Source organism: Oryctolagus cuniculus, chromosome 11, assembly GCF_964237555.1.
Source record: "Oryctolagus cuniculus chromosome 11, mOryCun1.1, whole genome shotgun sequence".
In the NCBI taxonomy this organism is placed as follows: Eukaryota; Metazoa; Chordata; class Mammalia; order Lagomorpha; family Leporidae; genus Oryctolagus; species Oryctolagus cuniculus.
Genome location: NC_091442.1, coordinates 38,120,417 through 38,138,329, shown reverse-complemented (window position 1 = coordinate 38,138,329; position 17,913 = coordinate 38,120,417). Strand labels below are relative to the sequence as shown.

The following is a 17,913-nucleotide window of genomic DNA, read 5'->3' as shown; positions in this document are numbered from 1 at the left end:
AGTCCTCCCCTACCTTGTTTGGGCTCTGTTGCTCTCTGTAGGAAGCCTTAATTACGGAGTGGCTGCACCCGTAAGTGAAGTCAGTGCCTCAGATCTGCCCTCAGCATTAAGAGGTTGATGGTGTATTATTTTAGGTTCCAAGCTGGCAGCACTGGGGAAACCTTCCAGTCATAATTCAGAAGGAACTCTTGAGCCAGATGTGGAGAGTATGCATTCCTGTCCATCCATCTGTCTTTTGCCCTCTGCCTGTTGATTGCCTCTTGCAGAATGTAGGTTATCACATGAAGCACAGGGGACTGCAAGACTTACAGAAACACACGGCTTCTCTTACACACGACACCCCCCACCCCCCAGCTTGGGCAAGGCAAGATCTGCCCTTTGATTTGCACTGGGATGGCTATGCGGAGATGAAGCATTCTAACCGAGAAAGCTTGAAAACAGAGGCTGTTCTTTCTCTTTCTTGATCACCCTATGGAAGGCTGCCCACGGAACTGCACAGGATGAGAGCTCCTAATTGTCTGAGAAACAAGTCAAGTGCTTTTATTGCTAGAGGACAAACCACCTGACCCATGCTCTCAGACCCATTTCGGGGGCTCCTAGTGGACTATTTTCCCTGTCTGCATGCTTGTCTTTGTACCAAAGGAAGCAAGTTTTGCCAGAGCATAGAGCATAACCTATGACTCTGTTGATTTGTTTAGGCAAATCTGAGATGAAACTGGTGCACTGTTGAATTTAAAACTTACACTACTAAAACTAGCATTTTTAAGTGAATGTATATGATCGCACTGGGCATTTTATATAATGAGTCTCTAGGTTTGTACTCCCCAGAGAAAATTAGAGCTGGCATAGGCTGAAAGAAACTAAACTATGTGAAATAATAATAATAATTAGCATTGAATTGCAAACAGCACCACTCCATCTCATGTATCACCCTCTTCCAAGTACATGGCTGTGAAAGGAAAATGCAATCCCTGTACCAAGTATTACATACAATAATACTTGGTGATTTGAGTGCATATTTTATGGGTGAAGTTACATTATTCTGAACTCCATAGAAGACTCCAGTAGTAGAGTTGTAACAGGACTTTGTGCAACAGGATAACTGACTAGAGATTTTATTTTCATTCTACTTAGGTGGAAATATGAAGAAATGGCAGTTCATTAATAAAATTGAAGATTTTTAAATGAGCAAATGAAAGAAGTGCTTTTACTCTGGCTTATACAATCTACTCTCTGTTTTCAAAAGCTTTTCTACAAGTAAACTTTCAATGGGAGAAACATGGAAAGAAACAAAGCCAAGCAGCCAGGTAAGGTCTTGTTAGCACCTCTTACCAGCAACAGTTGACATGTCTTTTTCTTAACTAACCTTTTCTCAGTTTCCTAACATTTTCTCAGTTGTCTAAACTCAAACAATTAGATTTTTTTTTTTTATCACAGTGATTGATGCCTTTACAATCACTAAGGATAACATCAAAGAGAGTTAAATTTATACTGTGTTGCTTCAATGAGATGTGCATTTTTTTCCTATGGACCAAAAGTTGAAAGACTTTGCTGTGTGTTCAAAAGAGTGGTTTAGGAGGCAAATGGAACTGGCTTTAAATTCTGGGCTCTTCTGCTTAAAATCTGTGTGAATCTTAGAAAGCAGTTTTCTGTTTCTTAGAAACTGGCTTGCTGGGACCTTTATGAGTCTCAGAATCCTTATTTATAACCAGAGATAAGCACACTACCCTCAGTGTGTGACCAGTAGGCTCTAGCAACCTCATGTCACATACAATCAGAATGCTAGTCTTGTGGCACAGCAGTTTAAGTCTCCACTTGTGACATATGCATCCCATATTCGAGTGTGGGTTTGAGTCCTGGCTGCTCTGCTTCCAATCTAGCTCCCGGTTAATGTATCTGGTGAAGCAGCAGATGATGACCCAGATACCTAGGCCCTTCCCACTGATAGGGGAGACCCAGATGGAGTTACCGCCCCCTACCTTCAGCCTGGCCTCTGCTGCCTGGCCTTCCTGCTGCCCCTACTCCAGTATTGTACATTTTCACCTTGAACAGTTTAATTTTTGGTGTCTTTTTTGGTTTAGTGATAAAGTGTCTAAGATTCAAATCTTTTTTCAGGAGGTAGCATTTCCCCAGCCACTTTGAATTAACATTGATTTCCTTTTGTGCCTTCCAAAATCAGATGGTGAAAGATTTTAGATTATCTTCTACTTGGAATCACCATTGTCACCCCTCCCTGCCATTGGCACGGAGTAGTACATTGTGCAACATTTCTGTAGCACACTATCTTCTTGGACACCCCAAGCACTGTTTTCTTGACTTAGAGTCACAAATAAAGGGCCCGCTTGTGTAATTGCAAGGCATGCTAAGAAACCTCACGTAGGTTTTAGCTGCCTGTTATTTTGTTGTGGTGAAATGACACTAAAGAATGCTCCAAAGAATAAGTCTTTTGAGAACTTATAACTCAGTCTTACCCCCTTGAGTTCTCAACCACAAAGACACAAACCTCTTTTACTGGCACACTTATCTACTTTAAATACTCCACCTAACTATTCTGATAGTTAGACAGTCAAACCAAACATTTCAGCAGAAGTGTTATGTTGGGAGTAAGTTAAGACTTCTAGAATCTGAAAAATATTGTGTTTAATATTTCTTCTTACACTGTGTTGGGCAGAAAACCAAATATATATTTACATTTAGAAAGAACTCTAGTTAATTTTCTTAAAAAATAACAGAAATAATTAGTCTCTAGCAATTGGAAAAATGGCTCATATGTAAAATTGTGCTATAATGGGAAAGTCATTTTTTCTCTTTTTGCAGTTGTTGCTAAGGCTCAATTTCAGAGTTTCAGTGTTGCAATCCAATGTAAAACAATTCAAAATTGGTCTTATAATAGCGATATTAAAATTTGGTGTTAAGAGCACAAGATTTTGAGTGCACCTAAGTTTATCTTTTCCATCTTAGTTTTACTACTGTTTGCCATGTATGACTTTGGGAAAGTTGTTTAATTGCCGAAAGCCTCAGTTTCTCCATGATTAAAATGAGGATTCTCTACTCTGAGGATGGCCATGAAAGTTCAGTGCAAGAAAGCACAGAGAGATGGTCTTCAGAAGTTCTCCCTGAGAAAGATCTTTGATCTAAAGAAGGCTGAAAGCCATCCTTAATTTACAGTTGAGGCTGGAGATAAGTGTTCATGTGCACAGAGGCTGAGAGAGGTTGGCCTTAGCCCCTAGATTCTCCCCTATAAGCCTTGCTGAAAGGTCCTACTGATGGGCTGGCAGGTGGCATCTGACAAACTGTGTAAGTGAATTCAAAACTTGAACAACCAGTTCAAAGTGCATAATCTGAAATCCATGCTGAAAACCTCATAGTATCAAAAGCATCATCCTGGTCAGGTCACCTTGGTTTAGGTGTGATTCTGAGAGTCCTTGGATACTTACGCCACTTTACCAGGCATGTAAAGGAGCACAGGAACAACAGGAGAGTGATCATTGCCATAGATAATGAATCCCATTTCCCGCAGTCTCTGTCTGAAGTATTTCGTATTTTTTGCAAGTTGCTGTACTCTCTGCAGCCCTGAAAGGAGAAAGGCATGAAATCCATCAATTCCCACCAGCAGCAGGGAGTTAAAGGTCAGGGTAACTTGGTAAATATAGCTAAGTCTCTCTATAGGCTTACACATTAGCTTGTCAGGGGTCAAAATTGGGTGGGGAAATATCTCCTGATGAGCAGGTGTAGGCACTAATATCTATTACTACCTTGAGTCCAGGAAGCAGGATAAACTTGGTGCTGTGAGCAAATAAAGCAAGGCTAGGCTGCAGGGCCGATGGCAGGCCGTGGAGGAACCTAGTGCGTATAGGCTCTGTGCTGTTTTAAATGCATTACTTCAGGAGAAGGGAGTGTTACACAAAAAGTCTCTCTCTCTCTGTCTTCTCTCTCTCTGTCTTCTCTCTCTCCCTCTCTCTCTCTCTCTCTCCCTCTCTCTCTCTCACACACACACACACACACAGAGACTGCAGCTGTTGATAGGTGGTTTTTACTCAAGTTGAGATAGCCCATTAAATGAACCCTCACTACGTCTCTAATCAAAGGATACTTCATCCAACTTGAATTTGAGGAAGTAGTTGGACGTAGGTATACCTGAGGCCAGGGATGAATTGTGAAGCTTTGGGTGGTGGTAGAGTCTTAGACTCAAGGGAATAGCAGGGCTTCTTCTTTCCTCAACTGGAGAAAAAGGTTGACATTAGCATAGTACCTGTGTCCATATCAAGACTATCGGTGTTTCAGCTCAGAAGTTTATCCTCTTTCTTGAGTGTGTGCAGAAGTTACAATCACGAGATCACAAAGGGAATTAGAAAGCAGAAATTATCCTGGGAGTACCTGTTCTGAGTAAATCAGCCAGCACCAGACAGTGTTTTCTCAGTAATCATGAGTAGGATTGGATATTGAAGGTCCCTAGAAATCAACATTTGCATTTAACATACAGTTGCTCTTAAGCAGAAATGTGCAACTGTCTTCTTATGGTTTTCTTTAGCTGATCTGTGTTCTTGTTGGTCTGCTGTTTGTTGAAACAGACATCCTAATGTAGAGGTTTTTTGTAGTATTTTGAATACCATTCATGTATGTTTGTAATTCTCTGTGTAAGTAAGATGAAAGAGTAAAAATTTTAGTGACTACATCAATTGTGCTCATCTAGTCCTTAGAGAAATGGCCTGGGATTGTCCCTTCACAAAGTGCTGAGCGGTGGGCATCTTCTGGTCAGAATATTTCTCCTAGGGAACAATATTTGAGTAGAGTTGGCCTTTCCTCTTTTCTACAAGGGTAGCATGAGACCACCTTCAATTGAACAATTGAATACTCTATCGCCTGATTATTGATTCAGTGAAGCTTCACAGCCTGGTGCTAGTAGAGTTTTGCTTCCAAATTCACTGAGGAAAAAATGTAAAGATGAGATAATCCTCAAGCTACCTCTTTGCTACCGCAAGAAGGAAGTCAGTTCATGAATGATGTTGACTCAAATGAATGCCAAGGCACAAGACAGTGAAAGTCCTGAATGGCATCATTTGAATCCTTGGGTACAGCCAATGTAGGTTGGGCTATTCTTTGGACTTTACTGTTGTGTGAAGCAATAAATTTCTTTTTCTACCACCTGCAATTAGTGGCCATTAATTGGGTCAGATGGCCTTTGAATGCCAACAATAATATCAACAACAGTGACTATAGCTCACACAGATGTAATGCCATCACTGTTCAGTGACATTTAGTGACTTACTTAATCTTCACAACAGTTATATTGAAGCAGGTGCTATAATTCTATGTTATACAAGAGGAAAAACCAAGTCATCCACTCAAGTTCATTTAGGTCTCAAGTAGTTGAGTTCAGATTCAACCCATGCACTTGAGTTCTAAGATCTGTGCTATGAGCCCCTATGCTAGGATCTGTGCTAATAGCCCTTAAGCTATTACATAGCTTCACTATGTAATGCATGGTGGATATCTCTTCTCAACCTCAACAAAACTTTAATCTCTGCTATCTATTTAGATTGTAATTATACCATTTTGGTTCTGGTAGAGGTAGTTGAGAGGTTGAAGGTGGAGCAAGCTGTTAACAGCATCATATTGTGAGCAGTAGAGTAGAGCATCAAGGATTAGAATGCAGGGCCTGCCAATAGGGAGACAAGATGAACCCCTTTTACTTTGGGTGGAGAACCTGAAGGGTTGCATGCAAACAGTAAGAGTGAGTCAGTAGATAGGCTTCAAGGGATACTTTTTTATCCAATCATCTGATATACTTTCAGTAGGCTCTGTCACTATTGAAATAATTCAGATATTACTTCAAGACTTTTGTTTGTTTTGTTTGTTTATATTTGCTCATCTGGGCTAAATGGACTTAACCACTGCATCTTAATTGTGTTCCCAATATATGCAGGGGAATGTAGATTTAGTTTAATGGAATACCAAGCAAGGAGCAGGCTGTTACATGCCCTGATCATTCATTCTTGTTTCCTGTTACTCTCTTGACTCAATCTAGTTTCTCCAAGAAGAGCCCTATCCAACTGTGCCAGCACCCCCACAAGAAAGTTTTGATGGGGAAAACATCTGGCTTATTGTCCTTCTTCAAGGAAACTGATAGCTCCTAGACTGACTATCCTAGATACAGCCAATGAATGGAGGATGCTCCTGACTCAAAGTCCATTTGGGTGTTGCCCAGGGAGCCATGTGTTGCTCTGTTATAGAAACTTTGACAAAAAAAAAGATCATAAAAATGAATTAAACTAATCAGATCCTCTTTCTAGTAGAGTGCAGATGTGAAAAATTTAGAAACATCTAACAATTGATAGTATAAGTAGAAACTGAAAGAAATGTTTTTGACAGAATCTATGATACGGAGTAAACCATTAGTTGGTAGAAGCTATGGCAACCTATGAAGAAGAGAAGTGGCCAGTTCAAGGTTGTTCAGCAGCACTAGGAAGAGAAGATATAGCAGAAGAAATGTTTACCTCCTAGTGGGAGAGACAGACTTTAACCAAATAATTACACAAATTCATAGGACATTGCAACTCTGATGAACAGCAAAGGCATATTATTTGCTGTCATGAATGTTCACTTTAGGACCAAATCTGAGAATCAATAAATGATGAGTGGATGAGCAAGTATTAGCCAGGCAAAAAGCCAGAGGAGAGCATGCCATGTGTAGGAAACAGTCCTGTGGTCTGAAGGAGAATAGAGTGGTTGAGAACCAGACAAGGTGTGATTGATGCATGGAAGGCAACACAAGGCTGGAAGGATAGGTAGATTGTCTAAAAAGGAGGGGAGGGTATATATGTGAGAAAAACTATAGGGATTGAAGAATCCAACATTAGTGATTGTGAAGAAAAGGATAACCCCAAAAGGGAGATGCAATATGGTTGGTCAGGGAGGGAGAAGATACATCAAGATATTAAACAGTGTTCCCTGGATATATCAATGTTAACAGTCATTGATAATCTTCACCTTGGGGTCCTTGGACAGGACTCTGGCTTTAAATTATCAGGTAGTTGTAAGTATGGTTTACTTCAATGCATTTGTTGTTTGTTTTCTCATACACATCCTTAAAAAGACAAAAAAACACCCATGATTATAGGTTGCAATGTGAATGTAAGAGATCTTGCAGAGGGGTGGAACCACCTGTATACATTTTTTTGCACAGACAGCCTCTTTGGTGCTTTAAAAAATAATGGCTTGTAACATGCTGAAGGATATCCCTTGGATTTATACAGCCTATGGGAAGGACAAAACTAGATATTAGGAAGGAGGAGATTTGCCTTCATTTCATGACAAAATTCATACATTCATTGAAACTGTGTTGAGAAAGAACGAACAAGTAGGGAGACCATGTGGATGGAGGAAAAAGAAAAGAGGGCTACGTTAAGACTTTCCTAAAGACAATAGGAAGGAAGGCACAGATATACATCCAGGTCACCAAAATGCATTCCATATGGCCTGTCCCCTCATGTGTTTGGCTCTTTTGTTGATTGTTAACTGCACAAAGAACACACGACTTCTTCAGGCTCAGCCCAATGATTCCTAAATGTTCCCCCTCAAAGACTAGAAGGATTTTCTGGTATGGAAATGCATGAGTGACTTAAATTGATTTTCCCTGTGGCATTATCTTTGCACTTGCTTATAATAACTCATCTATCACTGGACTGCCCTAGCTACTTAATTGTCCCCGTCTGTCCCTTTTGCCTTGATTAACCCACATAACTGGATCATCAGCTTATGTTACCACTTCACTGCCTCTAGATCCATTGAGACTTGACCAAAATGATCATAATATGGATTCCAAGGTTGTCTGGTGAGAACTGAATGTTTTATTTTTGCTCCTTTCTTTCTCTGAACTGTGTAGAACAGTGTGGCTGACACACCATTATAGCACACTTGGTGATCACTATGTTTTTTCATATAGGTCACTGTAAATCCCTTTGAGATCTTCTGGGTTGGCCAAGATACAGCTCCTTCCAATTACTCTATTGCTCACTCTTTAAAATTGGAAACATTCTCATACTCTCGGAGGGCCTGGGGCAGAGGGGAATTTGTACATATAAAATGCTACTCATCTAGACAGGATGTGGGTGATTTTATTAATTATGTTGTTCTTTGAGATGCTTTGTAAAAGTAGAAGGAATATTTGGCACCATATGTTCTTTCATAGAGGGCTGGCCGTGCCAGGCTGGTACTTGGGCGCTTCAGAGATTGGGCACTATAACCACATCCACTTTGACACTCACCGTCCCTGAATGTTTGATCGTCTCCTGCATATGGTGTAGAAGGCAGAAAAGGTCCTTACTGAGATAAATTAGTGAGCCAGTCTCTCCTGTAGGCTTCTGGAGGGTTCACAGAAGTGTGTATTTTGCTGTATTCTGAGTTCCCTGGGAAGGCTGTTGAGTGGAGTTAAATGGATTGGGAGTCAAATCTCACCTGGACAACTTAAAGCCTGAAGTCTGAAATTTTATCTGCAAAACACTGATGATGAATAAGCTTATCTCATGGAAAAACTGGGACAAATAGAGGTAACTGCAGGAAATGCGCTTGACTCTATCTGGCATCTAGGAGGTACTCTGAAGGTTAAATTCCCTTTTCTGTAGGGAAGTCACTCTTAGCAGCCTCGCTGATGCCTTGGAATTGTCTAGTGAGCCTGACAAAGTCCCATACTCAGGCTGTACCCCAGACCAGTTGAATCAGGATCTTTGGGAACAGATCTGGGTACAAATTTGTGTTTATACACAGTGCAACCAAGCAGACTTGGATACTCAGAGATAACCACCATTTCTAGTCCATACCTAAGGCCATGAATTTCCTGTGTTTGGTACCTAATTAGGTCCAGGCTGAACCATGCTCTCTGGTTAGATGTGGAAAATAAGAAACGGACATATGTGGTAACCTCTTCTGTGGTATGAGTGCATCCCAGCCCTTACTGAGTGCTTGAGTTCTCATTCAGGTAGCAAATTTTTGGGGGTGACCCGCTGCTGGACACCTATTTGGTCCAAAGTATTCACTCAGCTGGAGGTCAACAGCACCCCCACCATCAATCTCACCCTTTTCACAAGGGTGGACGAAATCATGGGTGAACCCACCCCAGCTGACAGCCTAACTGTTGCTGTTGCGTCTCTGAGGGCTGGAGAGATGGGCGAGGTTAACGGAGGCCACAAACACTTTAACCTTCCCTCCAATGCTGTTAAAACAAAAACAGCTGGGGCAGAGGAAGGAAAACAAATAAAACACAAAGAATCTTACTACAAAGCCTTGCAGTCCCCTAATAAAAACAATGGTCTGTGGCGTTTCCAAAAATATGTTTGGGACAACTCAGTCTCCCAGAGGGCCAGAAGTGGAAACTACTGGAATGCCCTATCTTAAAGAGGGGATATTTTCTTCTCTGTCCATTGGCATGCAAAAGAAAAGAAAAAAGAAAATAAAGAGAAAGAAAAAAAAAGAAAGTTATTTCCCCCCGTAAGATTAAGCAAAGGAGATAGATTTGACAAGCTTGTGGGCCAATACCAGTGTCACTTTCTATTTTCTGCAGACCCTGCAAGCTCACTTTCTCACAGAGGAGACGTGAATGTGCCCAGATGCCACGAGGTGACTAACTTTATTACTCCCCAGGCTTAAAACTCTAAGAATTGAAGTACACATGCTCACTCCCTTCTTAAATTATTTAGCACATCACCACTCTTAGAATACAGACTGGACAATCTCAAACAAACTTTTAGGGAGTACTGCAATTCCTTTAAAAAAAATGTGGTTCTTTTCATTTGAAATGGCTAGTCTCCTGCCACAAAACACATCGCACAATTTAAGAAGCAGAGCAGGCATGAGGGAACCTCAAAAGGTTCATGGAAATTGGAATTAAACAGTAAGTCTGTTTTGATGCAAAATGTTTTTGAAATCCATGCATACAAGTGGCCTTCACAGAGTTCATGGAAAATATTACGAAAATCTATTCGTGGATTCCATTTTTTTTTTTTTGTACTCAAATAAACTTATCACTTAATTTCTTTTTCCCCACCAACCTTTTGAAGTTCCATCACATTGCTGAAAAATTAACCCAGGAAAGATCTAACTGATACCAAAGAATGCCTGAAGTGGTCAAGGAATAACTAACACCCCTTCTTCATCCTTCTTCTCTGTCCGCTCGTGTACCCTTGGCTTTCCCCCCTGGCATGGTGAGGGGCTAGGGGGATACTGGGGAGACACCTTGGAGTAGCAGGGACCCAGCGTCTGTTATTGTAAGCACTGGACACCAGACGGGACATTTTGTTTCAGCACACTTGGGGGCAGAGAGATCTCAGTAAAGATCAAGAGGCCGCAGAGCCGAGAGAATCCTAAGAATCACATTAGCAGTGACAAGCTTCCCAGTGGGTGGAGGAAGCAGTGTTTGGAGTGGTTTACTGAGAGAAACACACATTTTTATCAGGCGCTGAAGCGCTCCCTTTTGATGTACACATTCCAAGGTTACAGCATGTTTTATAGTCACATACACATGTTCTGAGGGCTCTCCGGGCTGCTCAGTCATGCTCCTGTGGAATGCACGCAGGAGCAGGCTGAACATCAGGGTTGGGTGACTTTCTGCACGGCCCGATTTCAAGGGCCCTGGGAAGACACGCCTGCCCCCACCTCCCCACCAGCTGCTCAGATACAACATGTAGGATTTAATCTACCACGAGAGATGTTAATGGACGTCTCTTGCATGCCTACTATGTCCTAGGAAGTGGATTTATGAGCCCTCTTCACAGATGAGGAGACTGGGCATAGAGTTCATTAAAGAATTACCCTACTGGCCCAGGAATTGGCTATGCCTATGAGACTATCCAAGTCTCCTGTATGGAAAAGCTGGTAAACTCATTCGTGAGGAGGCACAAATTCCATGGTTCATACATTTCACAAATGAAAAGCACTCACTAAGTGCAGCAGCCAGGCCAGCTGCTACGGTGGGAGGAGAAACTGAAATCATTCTGGGACTGTTTGGAAAGAAATGGTCTACTAGAAAACAGGGAAGATATCAAATACTATGCAATTGAAAAGAAGTGCCTTAAGACAAATACAGGCATTTCCATAATGCTGCTTCATAAATATTTATAGAATGCATGATATGAATTAATGTTAATTTGCATTTAAATAGAGACCAATATCTTAGTCATTAGTTGTAGAATTTTAAATGAGGCAAAATTGAGAGGTAAGGGGGCCTTCTGGGAACCCTTGCAAATCATTCTTTTAAAATTTTAAAAAAAAAATTGATCTGAGAGGCAGACAGAGCAGTCTCACATCTACTGATTCACTTCCCAAATGCCCACAACAGCTGGGGTTGGGTCAGGTCAAAGCCAGGGGGCAGGAACTCAATCTGGTTCTCACACGTTGGTGGCAGGGACCCAACCACTTGAGTCATTACCTGCTGCCTCCCAGGGTCTGCATTAGAAGAAAGCTGAAATCAAGAACAGAACTGAGACTAGAACCCAGGCACTCTGATTTGAGATGTTGGTGTCTTAACTGGTATCTTTATTTCTAGACCAAATGCCTGCCCCAAATCATAAGCCGAGGGACACACCAGAATCCTGTGGAAAAGAATTTTCTTTTGCATTTTTATTTTTTAGAATACACATAGCCTCCCTCTACACTGGAAGGAATGGGGTTAACCTTTATAGAGACTTTCTGGGAATTGTGGGGTGTACCCCCAGTTAAGAACCACTGCTCAAAATCATGCATTACACTGCAGTTTTTAATTCTCCATAAATAACGGTTGCTCATAATTGAGGACACGAGAGAAGAAACAAAGAAACAAAGAAGTTATGTGTTTAGCCAATCAGTCTGCCTCCTTTCCTATGAGGATGAGCAAGTCGCTCATCATCTCTGAGCCTCCATTCACTGACCTGTTGAATGGAGATGACAGTAATGCCTACTCTACCTGCTTCCAGGACTTTGGGGAGGATGATTAATTTGACATCTGCCTATTTAATACCTACGCCACGCAGGGGGCTGTTCTGTTCAGTGGAGAATTAAACACTGAGTGTATGCGCTATTTTCTGAGGGGTATATAAACTGGAAATATGAATAGAATCTTAACAGAAGGTAGGAAATTGAGCACCTCGGGGAAGAAGTGCTCTGAGAGTTTGGAGCAGAGACCCAGAGGTGGTAAATTAACATCCTGGGCACACAAGTTTGGTGAGGTTTCTAGAATGGTTAAAATACAGTCACAATAGTCAGACCATTGGGAACTGCAGATGCCAACCTGAGAGTCAGGACTTTTTGGTGACTAACAGAATCCATGGCAGCATCATAAGCAGAAAATGATACATTCCAAGAGTGATTAGAAAGAGGAAGCTTGTAGTGTATAGGGCATGGATTATGGTGAGGGAAAGAAACTGGAGGTTGCCAGACAAATTGGACAGCCAGGGTGGTGGCCAACTCCTGAAGTGAAGGAAGGGGATGTGTATCAACATCTGTTCTCATCTGAGGCAAAGCAGGTGGCAAAGGGCAGGTCCTGGACTGAGTAATAGGATCAATGGGATCCCCTGAAAGGACTCTGAGAAACCATGCAAATGAAGGTGGCCACCCAGATGGAAGCGCCACCCAAAGCAGCTATTCCTCTAACTTCCATAATTAAAACTTCTGGTTTCCATAGCATTTGCTAGAAAGGGATGCGCTGAAGAAGCCTCAAAGAGTTGCATGAGGGGAAAAATTGACCAAGAGGTCCTGTACCTTGGCCTTACTCCCATGACAGCTGCCTCACAGCCAAGGGCTCTGGGATTGTCAACCCAGTGTTCTGAGTTCAAAACCAACTCTGTGATTTTGAGCAAAGTACTTCATTTTTCTATAACAAATTCTTCACCAGTAGAATGGGAATAGTAACACTGATACTCATCATATTAATGTTCATTTTATATTCTTATGAGCATTTATTTTGAAGCAGTTGCTAGCATATAATAAATTGTGTGTTGCAATATATGTTTTACATAATAGACTTCCATACACATCTGGAAAAATTCTATGGCTCAAAAACATTGAAAACTATTAATCTGAACCAAAGACTGTACTAACCTGGAATTGCTCTCCCAGTCTTATCCCTTGAGAGCAATGTAACCGATCTATAGCACCTATAGCCTTTCTGGCTATTTCTGGGTCCCCCTTAGTATTTTTGGTGCCCCTGGCATGTCCTTCAATATCCTTTTATTTATCAGAATTAAGTGTTTATCAGAATCATTTTCATTCTTAATGCTTAAATTGAAACAGATGTTCACTGAGACTCTATTAAAGTCTTCCTGTCTTATGAAGGAAATCTCAGAGACATTAACCAGTAGTTAGAGCTAACAGGTGAGCCCTTAGAGGGGTGTGGGCTTTTCCTGAAGGAAGAGGGGAGGAGAGGAGAGGGGAGGGCAGGGGAGGGGAGTGTAGGGGAGGGGAGGGGAGGAAAAGAGAGATTTGATGATGAGGAGATTCCATTGGCTTTGAAGATGTAAGGGAACAGAAAATGAGGAATGCAGCAGCCTCTAGGAGCTGACAGCTGCCAAGGAATTGGGGACCTCAGTCATATGACCCCAAAGAACTGAATTCTTTCGCAATCATGTCCTTGGAAAAAGCACTTGAACTCCAGATGAGAGGGCAGCTGCTGACCCCTTGATTTCAGCTTTATGTGAACCTAAGCCAAAAAACAAACAAACCAAAAAAAAAAAAAAAACAACACCCCAATCAACAAACAAACAAACAAAAAAACAAAAAACAAACCCAAATGGTACCTGGGCTCCTGAACTAAGAAAACAGGTAGTAAATAAGCATTGTGTTAAGCTCCTAGATTTGTTATGCTGAAACGGAAAGCTAGCACATTTTCTCTAGCCCAGACACACATGCTGGGCTTCCTCAGGCACAAATCCACCTGCTTAATCTTCTCCAGCTGTGTCTGGTGAGGTAGCTGGCTTTCTCAACAAAATTCTCTGTATCAGAGTAGGGCTTAGGGGGTTTTGTGGGCTCACTGAAAATGAGTGCATGATGGGAAAAACAGAGACGGAGGTGGAACACCAGTTTCCTTTTCACCCTGAAGATGCAGTTGTGCTGAACCAACGTGAAATTCCATGTGTGTCGCATCACGACTCCTCATCTCAGTTCCATCCACACACGTGGGGAGACAAATGTGAAGAGGAAGCTTCAATGGGCTTCTCGGTGTAACAGGATATCTTGTTTGTGGGCAGCTGGAAGGAAGTGGCTACACTATCCTTTTGCCCCAGTACCATTTCAAAGACAGAGTCGTTTTACACCCTTGCTAGGGAAATATTTTTAAGGACTCAAAGCAAGTGCAGAATTTACTGAACTTCCATGAAATTCTACCCTTGGCTACTTGTTAATGTGAAATGAAGGAAGGGGTGGAACATTCTGGAAGCATTTGCCCAGCATTTCTGCACCATCAAGCAAACTTCTTCTTGTTGGCTAATTTTGCAGTTATTAGACCCAAGCTGTCCTACATGTATATAAGCAGCAATAGGGCAAGAAGGCAATGCCTGTCACCTTGATTGCTAACCCTGACCTTGGGTCTATGCACACAAAAAGACCAGGTAGAACTTTTTTTTCCCCCCAGCACAGGTGATTAATCATGGAGGGAGGCAGGCCCTAGTTGAAAGCCAGTGGAGCATAGCACCTGACATCTGTTTTGTATTAGCTATTGCTGAAATGCCAGTGGCCTGAAACCATTTAGAAAACGTGGCTTTGCGTGCCCTCTATTTCTTTCTTGGCCTTTTTCTGTGTCTCCAGCTGGTAACTGAGTGGCAAATATATTTAGGAAGCAGCAGCTACTTCCTCCCTTAACAAAGCCAGGAGCTTTCAATGCCAAGGCCCTCAGACAGTGCATTTTGGGTAGAATACTCTGTCAATGCCTCTTAAATTCATTGAGGGGCCGCAGAGGGACAGAATTAACAGCATGTCAAGGCTGAGTTTGACAGCAAGAAAAAAAAATTGTAGGAAGCCAGTTTTGCATTCACTGATTTCTCCACCAAAGTAGACACTGAGAAATGTGAGAAGACCTTTCAGAACAGTTTAATTATGTTTTCGCTCCCATCACAGTCCTTTTGCATTTCATTGTCTTCCTTGAAGAAAAGACAGAATTCCAAAGGAAGAGTGAAACTTGGGAGTAATAGCTGCTAACTGAGCTTGGTGATATGGATGTTTAAGTGCAGTTTTCAGCCTGCAAACAGCATGCACTGAAAAAAAAAAAAAAAGCACCTTACTTGAGAAGTTTGTGAGTGTATCTCATCCTGTCATCCAATATACTCCTTTCTTTCACTCCTCGATGCCCTAAATCTTCCCACTTAGTCACTGCTGTTTTTTAAAGCTATCAAACTCAAGTGTAAAAATATGTGTGCCCTGTTCCAGGGACCAAAGCAAAGGTGCAAGGTCACAGCTGGAAAGAGCTGGTGCCATTTTCCCCAAGTCCATGTTGAGTTAGGTGCAGAGCCAGTACCTAACCCGTGAATCTCATGATACACTTTCACAAATGGTCAGAATGGATGAAATAAATCCATGAAAAGGATTTTAAATTGAGGTATGGCTGTCTTTTCAGTACACATACACTGGAAGCATATTTCAAACATCACTCTTTTTTCTCTGTAGAAGACAAAGAAAAATAACTTAAGTAAAAAAAAAATTAATGAAGTTAGATAAAAGACCTTGGTGTTTTACTCGTCTTTCTCCTAATAACTGAATGAAAATCAGAAAAAAAATTTAAAAATATCCCAGATATGGGATGGAATTGTCTAGAGTGAACAGCTTTTGGTGCTTCCAAAGTAGATGAAGTGCTTAAAGTGGTGTTGATCAGGATTTTATTTTCATATCAACTCAATCTATATATGAAACATTTGGCTTTATTTCTCTATCATGGCTCAGAATTCCGTCTTCTCTTTTGTCTACTTATCCCAGTCTGTCAAGGGCTGGGTGCTAATGTGATAAACATCACAATTTAGATACCTGTTCAAGCCTGTTATCTTCCTTGTAGTATACAGTCCCAAAAGAACTCTAGGGCAGTGGAGTAAGAGTCAGGGATGACTCAAAATAAACCTATGCAATTCAGATAATTAGCCTAAATGTCCATGTCTTAAATAGCAACTTATAATTTTATGATAATGATGCTATTTTTGTCTTATCACATACCCTCTTCCAGAAATAATATCCTTGGGGTGGGTTTTTGGTATAGCAGTTTAACTGCTACTTAGGATGCCCACATCCCATACTGGGGTGTCTAGATTTGAGTCGCAGATCTGCTTCTGAGTCTGGCTTCCTGCAAATGTGTACATGGGAGGCAGCAGATGGAGACTCAAGTAATACCTGCCACCCCCATCGAGGACCCAAATTGAGTTCCCAGCTCTTGTCAGGCATTTGGGGAGTGAACCAGCAGATGGGAGAGCTCTGTCCTTCTCTGTTTCTCTGCCTTTCAAATACATATAAATGAGTAAAAATGCAAAAACCACCAACACCAGTGTTCTTAATTTCTGTAAGTTACTGTTTCCAAAATATACATTCCCCCTCTCCTGGCCCAGCTTCCAGAGCTGTTCCAATACTGTGTTATTTAACTTTCTTCTGCAGAAGTATTGCCTTCAGAGTCCATTCTCTGCCTCCAGAAAGGACATAGCACTGAGGGATTTCACAGCACAGTAATGATATTGACATCAATACCTGCCAGGTGTTGGGACTGAGTTCTATGAAAAAGGGACCAGAAGTGGTTGAGTAAAAGCCAGACTGGTAGCCCCGAGAGTCCCTATAAAAGGAAAGAGACCCATCTTCAGTCCTTTAGACTTTATTTTTCTTTTGTTCTTAGGTACTATTATCCTATTTTCAGGTCAAGAGTTCATTTACTGGGCCTATAGAAAGAGATTGGGAAACTGTCTAAATAGTCCACCGTATCTTCCCACTGTAACTGTCCACATGCAAGTCTGAGGAAAGAATGTCCTGGATGGAGGTCACCTATTCATCAGCCTCATTTCCTCCTCCTAGGCGGATGCTTAAGTTCATTTTCCAGACTGCTTTGTGGTTAGGCGTAGTCATGCGGAATGTGGGTAGAAATGTAAGGCGCCTTTCTTGTCACGGCCCCTGAAAGCATCCCACACATGGTTCTCCTTGCTCCCTACCCCCTTGTCAGCAAACTAGGAAGGCAAATGGGGAGCCACTAACTGGAAGGAGGCTGGGTTCCTGGAAGAGAACTCTCTGACCATCAGAACCACCAGGTTTTCGGACTTTATTTGAGGGAAAAGTAAATTTCTATTGGATAAACTACTGATAGATTGTGATTTGTCTGTTACAGCAGTTAATATACCTTAACTAATATGAATGGTAAGGATTAGGATACTATGAAAAACTTCCAAGGATTCAAAATCTGAAGCCCTTCTTCCTTAATTGGCTGTATGGTGTAATTGGCTGTATGGTGTGAGAGAAAACCCAAATTTTCTGTGGGAGTTTTTAAGTTTCCTCAACCTCTCATTACTAGTCGCCAAGCAATGTCATGAAAACATGGAGTTTCTTGATTGAAAAACATCTTAAGTGCAAATCATCATTAAGATGGGGGAGGAGAAGGAGGGTGGATGGAAAATGCCATTTTGGACGCTTAAGAGTCAGCCTGCTCTTCTCTATTTTAGAATGTACTTCAACTTGGACACAGCAATGGCTGGTGCCCAGCCCCTGCTGATTACTGTGCATAAAAAAGTCAAATGCATGATGAGTTTTAGATGGTGTCTCCATAAGAAACCTTAAGTGAGGGATGCAGCTAACTGCTTGGATAATTAAAGGAAAAACTCCATTTTTGCTTTGCTATATTCCGCGTTGGCTTGAACTACCTAGGCTTATCTTACCCTATATCTGATGATGTCTAGACAAATTCTTACTAAAGGTAATGTAAAATTATTCATTTAT

The 17,913-nt window shown here is 41.5% G+C and overlaps 2 protein-coding genes across 9 annotated transcripts in view; one reads left to right on the top strand and one right to left on the bottom strand.

Annotated features, from left to right (window-relative positions):
- The window catches only part of SPTLC3 (serine palmitoyltransferase long chain base subunit 3), a 159,805-nt gene that overhangs the window by 13,892 nt on the left and 128,000 nt on the right, over positions 1-17,913 (bottom strand). Inside the window, exon 10 of one of the 2 annotated variants that reach the window (XM_002710970.5) lies at positions 3,438-3,573. In XM_002710970.5, the coding sequence (XP_002711016.3) occupies positions 3,438-3,573 (136 nt within the window). Of the gene's footprint in view, positions 1-3,437; positions 3,574-15,027; positions 15,216-17,913 lie in introns of those variants that run through there. The other variant, XM_017341811.3, reaches the window with a different exon arrangement.
- Positions 1-17,913, top strand: part of TASP1 (taspase 1) — a 504,811-nt gene that overhangs the window by 480,594 nt on the left and 6,304 nt on the right. For 4 of the 7 annotated variants that reach the window (XR_011380003.1, XR_011380004.1, XR_011379997.1 and 1 more), the window contains one exon: positions 1,135-3,443. The gene's annotated coding sequence lies outside the window, so the exon portion shown is untranslated. Of the gene's footprint in view, positions 1-1,134; positions 9,616-17,913 lie in introns of those variants that run through there. The other 3 variants (XR_011380001.1, XR_011379999.1, XR_011380000.1) reach the window with 3 other exon arrangements.